The sequence below is a fragment of the Aythya ferina genome, assembly GCF_964211825.1.
Source record: "Aythya ferina genome assembly, chromosome: Z".
Taxonomy (NCBI): domain Eukaryota; kingdom Metazoa; phylum Chordata; class Aves; order Anseriformes; family Anatidae; genus Aythya; species Aythya ferina.
Window position 1 is genome coordinate 57,615,265 of NC_140299.1, and position 15,402 is coordinate 57,630,666.

General features: G+C 37.0%; 1 protein-coding gene across 6 annotated transcripts; it reads right to left on the reverse strand.

Moving 5' to 3' along the window:
- Positions 1-484: 484 nt before the first annotated feature.
- Positions 485-14,586, reverse strand: NUDT12 (nudix hydrolase 12). Of its 6 annotated transcripts, none has more exons than XM_084503305.1 (7): positions 14,448-14,586; positions 10,233-10,446; positions 7,075-7,670; positions 5,984-6,151; positions 4,138-4,251; positions 1,912-2,111; positions 485-687 (listed from the first exon to the last, which is right to left on the reverse strand). In XM_084503305.1, the coding sequence occupies exons 2-7, from the start codon at positions 10,436-10,438 to the stop codon at positions 577-579; spliced, it is 1,395 nt and encodes a 464-aa protein (XP_084359431.1). In that variant the 5' UTR covers positions 10,439-10,446; positions 14,448-14,586; the 3' UTR covers positions 485-576. The 6 variants fall into 6 exon arrangements, with proteins under 6 accessions (XP_084359431.1, XP_084359433.1, XP_084359435.1 ...); XM_084503307.1 differs by lacking the exon at positions 14,448-14,586 and adding an exon at positions 11,511-11,659; XM_084503309.1 differs by lacking the exon at positions 14,448-14,586 and adding an exon at positions 11,500-11,522.
- Between the last annotated feature and the right edge of the window lie 816 nt (positions 14,587-15,402).

Genomic DNA, 15,402 nt, shown 5'->3' on the forward strand with positions numbered 1-15,402 from the left:
CATGTAGATAAAAAAGTACTACATATTTACCATATTTACTATTAGCTTAAAACTAGCTGTTGCTGATAGGACTCTCAGCAATGAACAGTGACTGGTGTTTTTTGTGCTGCATAGAATTTTTTAAAATGGAGACAGGGAAGAATGAGAAGGAAACTAGTATGACAGAACAGGAGGATGTAAATATAGAGTGCAGGCAACAGGCAAGGTTAGGCCTTTTTGTAATGTGACTCCTAGTGGTGGACAGGAAAATCCAAATCAAACATTAAGAATGTGATAATGGCAGGCATAATAATTTGATCAAACAAAAACAAAGCAGCCTCTGCAAAATAAAGTATTAATTTTTCCTAGTTGTTTCTTGATTCCTTGGGATGATCACTGTGCTATTACTCAGTTCTCACTCAGGTCTGAAAAAAATTGTAAAGGTTTGCATATTCACTTCAGGAACCAAAGCAAAGACTCAAAAACTTACATGGTTGCACAAACATTAGATAAACAGTTCTTTCTAGTTTATTCCTAATTTTAGCATCCACTAAAAGAAATAATTCAACTTAAAGAATTTGAATTAAATTATATGAATTAAAGATTAGCATTCATTCCAATCCAATGTTTTATCAGCTGGTGTGCAATAGCTTGACTTGGTGGTACAAAGAATGAACGCTGATTTCCTTTAATGAGAACTTCCACGACCTGCAATAAAAAGAAATTATTTCTGTTAGAAAATAGAACTATAAGCCATATGGAATCTAACACAGGAATTAACAACGATGATCAGTCTAATGTTACTGTCCCCATTAATAAATTACTACCAGAGAAATACAAGAAAAATATTTAGAAGAGTTGAGTTGTTGCATTTTTAAGCTTAAAACGTGCCCCAAAGGATACTTTCATACAACCGTGGAGATAGTAAAAAAAAGTGATATTCAAGTTTTTTTGTTAAGTCTCTGCAAGGAAGAACCACCAGATGGTGCTCTACACCATTCCATAAATTCTGTTTGTTTTCTTTTATCATGTAGCGTTGGAGAAAATGTTTTGTTCATTTTCTGAGGCAGTAGCAAGCAACATGCGTGTATACTTTCAGTTTAGCACACTTTTGTAGTACATTTATTCCCAGTTCTAGACCAATCTGCATATGTCTAGCTGTATGCAGAACTAATACTCATTTAAAATAACATTCTGATTGCTGTCAGAAATACACTGAGATTGTAGGTGACTAATTTTTCCTTCAAGTTGACTTAGAGTCACAACACTTGTAACTGCTAGGCATTTGTATAGTGTTACAGGAAATTTATCTTGTAAGTAGCCTGTGACAAAACCTGTGAAGACTGTATTGTATAAACAATCGTTTTATTTTCTACTCATGAGCTCTTTCTGTGAAAATTTATTTTTTTCTCTTTTTCATTTGAATTTCCTATTAATGCATAGTAACTTGCATTCAATACCAGAGTATTAAAAAACTAGTTCACGGAAAAATATTCAAATTAGAATTCCCAGAATTTGTACCTAAACCTCACCTCCACCCCTAACAAATCTGGTAGCATGCTTGTTTGGAGAAAGTCAGGTGATGAACACTATTTCTGCCAAAATGCAGAGCACAGGCTTGTAAAAAAAATGGTCTAACATAACTATAACTTGGATATCTCCCAAAAGGAAAAGGTGAACAGCTAACTGGTAAATATGTCATAAAATGGACTTGCAAGTGACCCAGTAATTACTGTGCTCCTTATCAGTATCTGCCTTCCACTGTTTATGTGTAATCTATAAATACAATATAATGCAACTGTAGTATGATAAAATGGAGAGTATACTTGTTTATTCAACTTGCTGAAAAAAAAAAAAAAGTATCTATTCTATGCCAGAAGTGATACAGTCACAGACTAATCAATACCAGAAGGAAATTAAATTGAACTTTACCTGTTCTCTAGTGAACCAGCGGGCATCCTCTATTTCATTCTTGTCAACTCTAATTTCTGTAGACACTGCAACAGCTAAGCAGCCAATCATTAGGGAGGAGGGCATTGGCCATGGCTGACAAGAGACATACTGAACATGGCCAACTTTGACTCCAGCCTCCTCTTCTACTTCTCTTCGAACAGCATCTTCTATTGTTTCGCCTAATCAAAAAGGGCAAAGAACCAACAGCTGATGAAAATACTCCAACCAAGGATTACATCTTGTGCTTTGAACTGACTCAAAAGATTTGAAACTGCACCAGACAATTACCTATAGACATCCAGTTCACAGATCAGGGCACACACCTTAAGCATGGGATGGTGAAGTCTAACAAGGTAAAAATAGCCACCAAAGCAAAATTTAACTTTGTAAATAAAGTGTCATAATTTCTCCATCATACTGTTTATTTCCCGAATTGATAATTTATCAATTATAGCATGTATGGTATATATAAGTATGTATATACAACCAATCATCACGCTGCTTAACACTTTAAACATTGAGTAGGAAATACATTGTTCCTTAAATGAATATGAAATACAGATTTGTTCATTTAAAAATAGCATTGTGTTAATTTTTAGGTTTTCTGTATCATTGTAACAGTAAGCAGCTAACTAAAAATCTAAACTAAAAATGTAGAAAATCTACATTTAAAATGGCAATAATAAGAAAATAGAGACTTAAGTAGACTTGCAGATTTCTGTGCTGTATTATTTACTTCACCAAATTCATTCATTGTCTTAATCTAAATACTTCTCCAAACTTAACTTGCAGTGGAAAAGCTTATTTCTACATTCATGTAAGACTTTATTAGGAAAAGGTTCTTTGCTAGAGAGGGTGGTCAGGCAGTAGAGCAGGCTCCCCAAGGGAGTTCAAGAAGGGTTTGGACAGTGCTTTCAGACATGGTCTGATTTTTGGGTGGTCCTGTGTGGAGCCAGGAGCTGGGCTCAATGATCTTTGTGAGTCTCTTCCAACTTGGGATACTCTATGATTCCATGATTCTATAATTTCTGAGTGTACATGTGGACTATTGATGGTCATAGGCCTATATATGTACACATGTCCCACTAATTACAAATTCATTAGATAGTCCATGCATCAGTATGTGTTTATTTGAAGACAATTGAAAGATCCGTTCAAGTAGTTTGAACCAAATTTTTTATAGACATCTCAATATACAATGATGTTTCTATACATCTCACCTTGTCCCATAAGAAAACTAATCACTAATATAACAATCTTTTCAGTCTTTTGTCTTTTCATCCAATTATGGAATTAACTTCTGAATAAATTTCAAAACTCGCGGATGTTTCCTTTGCCTTCTTTACTAAATGATAGCCCAAATATTATTTTAATTAGCAAGTGAACTCCTAAGAGATAGAAGTTCTAGTGCAATTAAGTTCAACTGAACAGAACTGGTAAGATCAGCTACTCTTAAATTTTAGTACATATGCTTGAAATCAGTATCAGAAAGTGGATGATAAGAAAGAAAGCAGTGAAAAAATAAACCTCCTGACTTCTTTTAAATGACTCTTCAATCAGTTCATTCATGCTGTAACCACATTTCATTTGCATACCGTTACTGGATACAGTTCAGTTGTACAATACAATATAGTTATAAATTACACTATTGCTGGTGATTAAGATGTATTCACAATGTAAGAATGCTTTACAACTTTTTGTAGCTACCAACAGTTTTAGCTAATTTCAAATATTATTGCTAAATGCAGTTAGCAAAATCTCTTTATTTTTCTTTCTCATATTACAAAATTTCTACTTATCTTCCATAGAATCAATCAAATAAGCACGCACTTAACTTTAATTTATGCTTTAACTCTTATTTTTCCTATACTGAAATCCTATTTCCCAGATTTCCTATACTGAATTCATATCACCACAGAAAGTTCCTTTATATATTTTTTTTCACTTAAGTATATGATTTATGAGAATGCTGCGATGAGAATTGATGAGAAAGCTATTTTAAAATTGTATTTGCTCATTGCTTTTTGCTATTAAAAAAAAAAAATCAACCTCTGCAGAGTATGGTAGCTAGCATGTTTATTATAACAACATCTAATATGAAGAACTAATATTTTATTTGACATAAAACAGAAGAAATCTCTATATTATTTTCAGTGCACAATATGTGAGAAAACCCATCGGATAAGGGAAAATGAAATTACTTACCAGGTTCTACAAATCCAGCAAGACAAGTAAACATTCCTGGAGGAAACCTCTTTTGTCTACCTAAGAGGCAGTGGTTCCCATCTGGATGGATGACTTGCATTATCACAACAGGATCTGTAATGGACATGAAAGGAATATATTACAACTTTTGGGGGACCTAAAAGCGGCAATAAAATTCAGCCTATTCAACACCAATGCATATACAAATAAGATAACTTTAAGTGTATGAAATCAAAATAGGCTAGATGCCCAGAGCAAGTTGTTATTTCACCTTTTTTTTTTTTTTTTTTTTTTTCTCCCCATAAGATACTATTTATTTTGTTTTGCAACATGCTTTGTGAGTGTAGCCAAGGTTAGGGCATAAATTACCTGCAACCCAAACATATAATCTGTTAAGAGTATAAACAATACATCCAGCAGATAGAAAATTGTGTTTCTTGCTGAAATTGTTGCTATCACCTCATCTACATACACAGGTTCCTAGGTTGTACTTTTCACTACACATTGAAGAGCTAGGTATTCTAGCAAATACTGGCTAACCTTTACACTTTTTCTTCTGTTTGCTTTCAACCCCTTATCTGGTGGAGCATTTTTATCTACTTTTCAGTCTTGGTTGTTTTATGTAACTTACTGTTTCTTGCTAAATATTTTCTCCTATTGGTATCATTCATTTTGTCATGACTTTCTGTATACAGTTCACCTACCCTCTTCTTCCCTTTTAATTCTCTACTTTATTACGTATACCAATGTTTTGTTTTTATTTTTTGTTACCTCTGCCTTTATATATTTTTCTCTTTTTAATATTAAAAGACTTACTTCAGCAATTGCTATAAGCAGTGATTTCAAAGACTGTTGTCCTGTGTGAAGGTATTTGCCACTTGGCACAATGCAAAATATGCAAGAAAGGCATAAGTAGAAAATGCTGGTTCAGCTGTCCTTCCTATATAATCCCTTTATGTCTCTAAACTTGTTGTGTGAGAAACTGCAAAGGAATGGCCACTAGTATTTTAGCAAGCTTCATAGCAGCCCATGAGAGAGAAGGACATGGCACAATTTTTTGATTATTACAAAGGTATGTCTAGAGCATGTAAGAGAAACTAATTCAGAAATACAATACACATGCAATGGAAGTTCTGGAAAGAACTACAACTGCAAAAGAGAAGACAAAGTAGGGGAAGGAAAGGTGATTACCAAACGTGGTCACTAAACAATCCAAGAAAAAAAAAAAAGGTAATTTTTCTTTCCATGTTGTCTTTCCATCGCTACCACAGCAATTTTAACAACCTCCTTTGCAACACATAATTAACAGGGGTTATAAAATATATCAAAGCTTGTATTTTGGGTAGAAATAGGCCTGGCAGTTTGCAGTTGACAATGAAGAGTCAAAGCCAGCGAAGACGGCTAATGCAGCTGAAGAGGCACTACAGAAAAACGACCACCATACCAAAAATTTGTTACAGAGCCAGATTATTTCAAGCTAATAGGACTTTTGGTAGGTGAGAAAACATGCAGAAAAAATAGAAAGAGTAAAATGTGACCCTCTGGACTGTTTATATTGTTGGAACATCTGATATAGCTGCATTGTGATAAAGATTGATATTGTCACTGCAATTTCTGCCACAGAGTATAGTACAAGAAAGAGAAACCTGAATTTCTTAATCCTAAATATAGCTGAGACACACATAATCTTGACAGGGGTGAACATGTAAGTACTGGGACAGAAGCTGAAATAATTAAAAAGAAACAGAGTTAAATAAATAATTAAATAATGAATAATTAAATAAATAATTTAAAAGAAACGTGCATATAATCCCTTTTGACCAAGTTTATCTTACAATATCCTCACCTACTCTTGGGTATGATGTGTTGTGAACACCTTGGAGACTGGGACAACCTTCTTTTAGACAAGTTTTCTTGTAACCCCCTTCTTCAATCTTGGTTGCACTCCCACATGTTGGGCAGAATCGGTAGCGGCTGTGCCATGCTAGAACTGATCTAGCCTGGGCTACTACACCTTTTAAAGAATACATTGAAAATAATTAATACTCCACACTAATTCATTTAAGCCTTTAACATTACACAAAAAAGCAAGTATTAAAGTTCAATGTAAAAATCAAAGTAGACTATGGCTTAACAACATAAGTCGAATGATGCAAGTCATTTAAATCTTTCTTTGCAGCACAACATATGTAATACAATGCAGTATTATGTAGATACAAACCAATTTATTTGCTTGGAATATTAATCCAGACCAATACAACCTCTTTCTTACTAAAATTATTTTTCCTGTGTGAAGTGCCAGAATTTTGTATCACACATTTTTTTTTCCAGATGGAAAAGGTACTTCCTACAGGTATCTTGACATAATAATGCATTGTCCCAGATAAACTTGAGGTACAAGTGGAGCTTGTCCTTTATCCTTCTGTAAAGGATAAATTTTACAAAAATATTACAACTGCAGTTGTTGTAACATGTCCATTACATTGGACACTGGGATCCTGACTTTGCAACACTTGCTCTAACTTTTTCTTCTCAGGAAAAGTATCCCACAAGCTTCTACTAAGGAGATAGCTTAATTTTTTGTAATGAAAAGTCATTAATGACAGATTTTTTTTTTTCATTTTAAAATAATGCACATGCATCAATATTAAAATACTATCTATTATTTGTAAAACCATGATAATAAATTTTACAGTTTACAATTCACAGTTGAAGATGTTAGCACTTTGCAACTGCACATTTTTACATATAGAATTATTCACAAAGCCACTGCCAGACTGTTATTTTTTTTTTTCCTAAAGCCACTGAAAATACCTGACTTTCAGTGAATACCTGAATACCTTTGCTGTGGTTAGTCTTTGCAGCATACCTCAGTGTATCCTAAAGCATATTCTTCTGATCACACATTTGATTAGTGTTGCATTTTATGCATCTTACCTGCTTCCTTTTCAGTTAGCTGCAGTAGTGCTGGCATTGGTGGGTGAAGGAAGTAACAGTCCTCATGCTTCTCTTTGAATTTCTCAGCAGAAGTGGGATCTATGCTAAGAGCAAACCAAGCAACTAACCCATCATCTTCTTCTTCTTCCAGAACCTTTTCATTGCCAGCAGCCATAAAATTCTTGTTGAACTGAAGTTCAACTCCAAGAAAAATCAAGGTGACTTCTTCTGTTTGACTCATATACTGTTCCACATCCTTGTGATACAGCCTACAAAGCTTGACTTCTGGTGGCTGGGACCTCTCTGTTCCCATACCTAAAGTAACCAAAGGACTTAGGTTTGAGAAGAGTATGTATACTGTAGCTGGATGGCTTTGTTTTCTGCTTAGCCAGTTGGAATCTGTTCTTTTATCGCTTCTTCTGTCCAGAAGTGTCATGCTAAAATAATTTTCACACTCTTTCACTTCAGTTGACAGAAAATTAGGCTTCTGCCCGCCCTTCACATTAGCCAACAAATTAGCAATGTGCTTGTACCCCCAAAATTTAGCAATGTCCAGAGCTGTCTGCCTTGACATATTAACGATGGACCTGTCACACCTACAGAAACAGAAAAGAACAGTGGCTATCAGCATAAGGCTATGCAAGAAGAGTGTAAATACTGTATTATTATTCACAGCATATACATCTAATAATATATAGGTGCAGGAACTTTCCAAAACTCAGCAACTAAGTCATTCTTTAGGCTAAATACTTGTGGTATTGAAAAATGATCTTACTTCATTTTATTTTGCTAAGGTTAAATCCCACATCTATGTTGCACTCCTGGTATTACTTAACAAGGTTCATGCCTTACTACAACAGTGACCAATTAATTTAAATCCCAAATACTGCAACATGTCAAAAACAAACTGGTATACCAATGTTTTGTATACCACAAAAAACCTTCAAGACATGTGAAACTTTGTAGACCAAGACACAGCTTTCTTCTGACTAACCAGTAAGACAAAATTCAGTAGCTTAATTAGCATTACTTTCTAGCAGCTACCAAGCTATCAAAGCAGTTATAAGACTAGATTTACCATTGAATAAGAACCAAGAATATGGCTTGTGTTTAGCGGTAGAAGAAGCACTCTGAACTGTGGGGAATGAGCTGGTCTATAAGCATCTCTTTGTTCTTGTAACAAAGCAAAATGGTAGAGGTAGGAAAACAGTCACTTGTGGCAAATATTCAACTATATTGAAAAAAATCTCAGATAGGTAAGGGTGGATAGGGAAGTCAAAATGAGCACACTATTTTTTCGTTTGTCAATTTTAACTCAAGTGGCTAAGTAAAACGAAAATAGCACTGTAAACTATAAAGTACACAGTAGATGCTGGGTCATACTAATCAGTTTTTAAAACGATAGGATGCCAAAATATTACTAGTGCTAATACACAGGTAACTAACTGTATCACTAGCAAGACTGTTTTTACTTACGGTTTTATATTTAACTGAATGGTTTCTGAGAGAGTTTGAGTACATTTTAGAAATGCATTCAGAGCTTAGCTTAAAAGCTTTTGGTGCTAAGGGAACTAAAGTTGCCCACTTCTCTTCACAAATTAATTATCTTTAGTTTAAAATCTTACCTTATTTCCTACTTAATTACCTATTGCTCAGACACAGTCTTGTTCTGATCTTGTCTTCTACTTACTGTCTGCTCAGCTACATGCAGACTATGATGAAGCTTCTATTTCACGTGCTCTGCAGTGGCACAAACTCTTCAGATCACTAAGATCTTTCTTTCAGTCCATAAACATTTCCTGTAGCTTTTCTCAAGCATGGATGAATAAAAAAAATGACTAGTTATCCAGGCTCAGTCTCTGGAATGTTATATTATATTACCTTCATAGTTGTATTTGATGTTCATGTTTATGCATCCAGCAGCTGTATTCATCTAAATGATTATTATGACTAAACCTGACTAAAATGAAATCAAGAGGTTGAGGTAACATATCAGTAACTATATTGTCTAAGAAAATGGCCATGAAAAAGGCATTTACAAGCAGAAATTCACTCTTCCTTATAGTAAGCACAACTTCAGATCTTGTTAACCTGTTTACCAAACTGGTAAATTCTCCAAAATCTCAAAGTATTACTCAATGCACGACGATTTCAACCCAGAAGATCTGGCACAGTGAAGCTCTATGGCTTGCTAGGATACACTAATTACGGTGCAAAACAGCAGTTCGTCTGACACTCCATGCTGAGCTCCAGCAGAAAGTACAGCATCTGCGTAGGGCTTAAATAAAAGTATATCCTGGAGGCTGTGGAATGACAACCTTGAGATTACTCATAACCACAGAATGAACTAGTCTTGCATGGCTCCGTAATTAGGGTTGCAGAGGAACAGATCAGCCTTGATTAAGACAGAGCTCAGCTGAACTCTCACTCTTATTATGAAATGTTTTCCATTTGAAACATGTCAATCCTAACTTTATTCAGGCTTTGGAAAAATCTTCTTTGAGGTTTCAAAAACTTTGCAGCATTCTGTGCTTTTCTCAGTGTCTTGCTAGACTAGAACTACAGGAGTTGAAGACGGACAACAAATGTATGAAAACAAGCCTTTGACAAGCAAAGAACATGCATGGTGTCATAGTGACTGAATAAAAAAATATGACAGCTGAAAGACGAAGGAAGACTCATGTAAAAGAAAAGCAGCATGAAATTCAGCAATCACTAACTTTGGTGTAGGTATGTCTGTCATATCCTACATAATGGTCAATATGCCTGCAAATGTTCTGCACTGTAACACAGATGCAAATGGATTACAATTAAACCTTACAGAAAAAGCCTAAGCAGAACAATCAAATACATCAAATTTATATTCAGAACAGTGTTTGGAATGGGGTACAAATTTTGTTCTGTTCTGCACGTTTCTGTGAGGAGTGACAATGTATTTTTGAAGATCAATAATTTTAGGGATCCTTGTATCTTTTCAACAATTTTTAGCAAATAGCACAATCCAGTTATAAAATGACACAAAGTATATAATTCTGAATTTTAAGCCTGAATATTCTTCCACTATCTGTTGAGTAAGTCTACTTGTCTGATGTCATATTTAACTGGACAGAGAGGAATTTAGGTCAGAACTCTTCAATGGGATCTACTAAACAGCTTACCCTTCTTCCAGAAGAATCCGTACAACATCAAAGTGTCCATTTCTTGCGCCATACATCAAGGCTGTCCAGCCGTTATCTGCAGCTGCATTGATAAGTGATGGAGAATGGCTGAGCAATGCTTTCAGTTTGGCAACATCTCCAACAGCAGCAAAATTATGCAGCTGAGAAATCATTTCCTGATGGAGGTTCTTTTCAAAGGCTGTCATTGTCTCAGCTAAGTTAGAAAACAAAAATACATGAAAAAATATCAGCTGTTAGTAACACAATTCAAGTAAATGACATAAGCTTAATGCTACATAGGTAACCCAACACTGTCACCAAATTGGTGATCTAACAGTACAATTCTTAAAATTAGCATGAAATTGTTAATCCTGAACAAATCTTAGCCCCACACATCACCAGACATGGCAAATTTTTACCCTAAAACTCAAGACTCGTTTGAAAAAGGCTTAAGGAGAGGAACATTGTGCTATGAAACTGAAACCTATTCAAATATGGAAAACATGTTCTGGCTTCTGATCAAACAAGGACACAAAATAAGACCTTTGAACGGTACAAAATTCCACCCCAAGAAATGAATCTCGGTTGGATATTCTAGAAAGAATGAAAAATAAATGTGAGACAGCTGTCCCCTTCCAGGGAAAAGGCCTGTTCACCTCACTCCGAGGCGTTTTTTTTTTTTTTTTTTTTTGCTGAGTATATCTCTGCTCGGGAGCAGTGACAAATTAATTCAGTAACTTGTGCCGTGACCCCTGAGGTTTCGATCCCTTCAGAGGGCAGTCTCTGCCGCAAACAAGCACCTCTGGCCTTTCAGGGGCGTTCAGCGCCACCAAGCTCCGTTATCCACCCTCCTCCACAGGCCCGACATTTCACAGCCCCCGCACCACCGCCTACCCAAAAGGGCCAAACGCGGGTTTTCGGCACGAACAACGCCGATGTCCTGCGCCTTAACAAACCCACTCCGCGCCCCGAGCCGCCGGCGGTGCCTGGCGCTGGCCGGGACCCGCCGGCTCCCAGCCCGGGCAGCCCTCGGAGGGGGGCACCGCGGGGCTGCGCTGACCGGGAGAGGGAGGCGGCGGGGGACGGGGAGGTGCTCGGGGGTGCCGCGTTACCGTGAGCGGCCCGGCCAACGCGGGGAGCCGGGCTCCGGCCGCCCTTCCGCCGCCGTGGGGGCGCGTCCCGCCGCCGCCGCCCCGCCTACCCGGAGCCTACCCGGAGCCTACCCGGAGCCTACCCGGAGCCTACCCGGAGCCTACCCGGAGCCTACCCGGAGCCTACCCGGAGCGGGCGAGGCTGCGGCTGCGGCTGGGGCTGAGGCTTCAGACCTCAGGGCAGCTGTGGGAGAGCGGGGGAGGCTTCGGGGCAGGGCGAACGCTGGCGGCAGCGTGAGGAACGGCTCGGCTCGGCTCGCGGGCGATGCCTGGTTTTAGTTAGGGAGGCCAGCCAGGCTTTATGTATTTATTCGCTTATTTATTTATTTATTTATTTATTTCCCACCATGCTAACAGAAAGCGAAACCAGGTTGTCAACGGAACACGCGAGTGTTCGTGCAAGACAAGTGGAGCAAATGATACGCAGCTGGGGGCGGTAGTTAAAAAGCAAAAAAAACAGCAGAAGGCAGGCTAACGTGCACACTTCCATTGACGCTGTGGAAAGCTTGGGGAAGTGTGGCTGCTCCAGTCCCAGAGAAATGCGTGTAGTTAAGCTATCGTCACCTCCTAGGAGCTACCACAAGTGGCATCAAACACACTGAGTAAGCACCAAGAGCACGGCCTATGGTTAGCTGTCCGCAGCAGAGGACTAGCCCTGTGAGATGCATGCCCTCTCTGCCCCCCGTAGACACGAAGCAGTGAGCGTGTGCATGAGGAACTGATAGGAGTATTCTTCCAGATAGGAATAAATAAAAAGTTAAGGGATGTGATTTTAATTTTATTTAATCATCTGGAAGCTGTCTAGCCATACCTGATACAATGAGGGTCATCTATCCATAAATAATTGTTTCCACCTGGTGAAGAGCTGCCACCAGCCCTTCAGTAGGTGATTCCCAGTGGCATTCGTCCTTTCTCTGATGATTAATGACTGAAGTAGGAAATAGCTTTCTCATTGTAATAGGCATTCAAAGGCACAAATTACTTCTTATCTTCTTAGTAGTGTCTTAAATCTGCCATATATGAAATTATCACCATGCAGCCTTACATCCTGATCTGTGTAACAAAGTCACTGATCTCATAGGTGGGCTGAAGCATTCTTTGTGTTCAGGCAACTGGATCTTGTCTGGTAGCATACTACAGAACTTTGTGTACTGGAATAACTCATGTTACCCTGGTAAAAACTTTGAAACTTGCTTTCCTTGTTTGTACAAGGAAAAAAGTCAAGAACAAGAAAGCATCCTAATGCACAGACAGAAGACGAGGAGGGAGAATAAGCTGAGAGATGGATATTTGGGAATTCAGAAGGAAGCATATCACTTGAAGCTTCTATGAGACAAAGTATAGCCAGTCTCCTTAACATTTATATTCAAGATAATGAGATACATCTAAGCTGGTTATATATAATCTATAGACATGCACACACACAAATCTTACAGTAGCAGTGATCAAGTTACTGTGTCCTGCTACTTGGTGAAACATGACATAGGCAGAAGGATCAGATAGTGTTTGAGGAGGCTTCCATTATCTTTAGTGGTGCTTCTGGCAATACCCATTTCATGTACAATATGAAGCGTGAGATACAGATGAGCATCTAACTAGACTCAATAAGTATTCAATTATTTTATTGGGATTTTTTACTTGTAATATGTTTATACATTCTGAAGGTTACAAAACAGTGGTACTGCGTTGCCAAAACTTCTATTTTTCTGCCTTAGATTTTGTAAGTGTGTCATGGGTGTCAAGTTATCTTTTTAAGCATGAAATTAACTTCAGTAATAGCTAGATGTGTGAATGACTATTTCCTCTAAATCCTGAACAAAATATATGCAGACTTTGTGCTGTATCTGTATGGCATTTTTTTTTATATATTTTTTTTAGTGCTGTTAGGATGTTAGTGCTATCAGATTGCTTCTGCCCCCAATTCTTCCTTCTCTATTTTTCCTTCAAGAAGTTTTGACCATAACACTCATGTACATGTTAGATCCTACAAAACTAGCTCTGCCTCCCTAAAGGAAAAATCACTTTGAAGGAACTGTTCTGGGAACTTCCTTCAAAGTTTCTTCCCTCTTTGTTTCACAGACATAAAGGGCTTATATCCATTTTAACATCACTGAAAGATTTCTCAATTTGTAAAATGGGAAGCATGTTCGTATTAAAAATTTAAGACTAAAAACTATTGGACATGAGTACTTTTTTCTATTTTTCCCAGAATCTTATTCCTGTTCCAGAAGTGTAGTGCATGATCAACAATGTGTATTTTATTTATTCATTTATTTATAAGCTTCTTCAGTATGCCATTTTGAAAGAGAAAATTTAAAATAGCACAAAGTTCATATTCTTTAGAAAACATTTATGTAATGAATTCAGAGTGATTTTTTATACTGAAAATTGCATAGCTTTCTTTCTCCTTCTTCATGTTTGTATAAAACAACAACAACAACAACAAAATAGTTGAGGTGTCAAATACAACACTGATACTGCTGCAGTAAAACCTTGCAAAACTGGCTGCAGTTACTCCAATTGACACACATAGATTAAATTAAATCCAGCTTTTCCATGTGTATTACATTTGTAGATTCCTCAACTCATGTATTAAACAGAAATAATGAGCTCATAAAGATTTGTGTTTCACTGTTTTATTTGAATTGTTCACTGTGTTTTCAAATACTAAATAAAATGATTACTCATTAGTTCATTTTTAAAACATGGATCTCAGACAGAGGGCTTAATGTGCCCATTCATCAGGTTTTTGTTTTGCAAACAGAACTTTAGGTGGAAACACGTATTGCTTTTAATCCTTGTTAGAGCTGTAGGTAGAAAGGTCCTCTTTTCTGAATGCATGACTGAAATTAAACGGAAATGGTTTGAGACTTTGATGCCCTTAAGCTATAAATCCTAGTGTGAAATAACTTCTGAGCCAAACTGTGCCCTACCCAGCTCTCTGCCTACTGATTCTTGTTACTATGTTACTGCATTTCCTAGCAAATAGTATTTCATTGTAAAATACACATTACACAGTCCTTTTAAATTTGATTTGGTTGTAATTTCCATGTACTTTACTCACCTCAACATCCACAGTGCGGCTCTTCCCCAAAGCAGCAGTAAACATGTTCTATATGGCCAGCTTCTAACTGGAGACCCTTCAAAAGTGTAGAACCTGCAGGACACTTTTGGCCTGGTCGTTCAGATTTCATTTTTTTTTATTCTGTCTCCCTTCTCCCTCTAACCTTCACCAGGCGTCTTTTCCAAACTTATATACTTTGTAAATACTTTTATAAGAGGTTGTGCTATGCTGTTTGTTCCAGTGCTGCTTGTACATAGCAGCTCAAGGGTGGTGGTGTTTTTGAATCATGAGGATTTGCAGGAGCTCGGGAATGTATGGTAATAAACAAATACTTTTTCCTTGCTGGTGGGAAATATTTTTTCCTTGTTGGTTCTCAGTGTGTTTGACATCATGTTAGTAGTCCTCAGCTTGCACGATCATAAGTACCTCAAGTGGAACTTGAGGCATCTTCAAAGGTACGATTATAAAAGTAATGTAATGCCCCTTTGTTTTTGGTATCAGAGATTATAAGAAAAAACATGAATAGGAATTTAAATTGTTACATGCATATTAATGCATGAATTTTTAAAGGCTTAGTTCTGCTAACAAGTTCAATTATAATGCTGGATAAAATGTTATGATTTCTTGTGGTTATATGGAACTTTATTTAATCACTGAGCTGAATTTTCTAAGAGGAATTTAATGATACTTTGAAAAAATATGCAATGTTAACTGTCACTTTAAAAACTTGACACCTTTGATGTCTTTAGCATCTAAGTATTAAGAGGGTCAAAGTAGTGCTGGACTTTGGTGTGATTCTTGAATCCTTGAACTTTGGAAAAATGTATATATGTGTGTGTGTGAACATATACATATATAATATAAATACAGTCTAGTATAGCCTTTGACTTGACTGAGTATGTTAGCTCTTTAGTAGTGGGGAACATTGTTATAAAGTGTATTTATAACGCTTCTA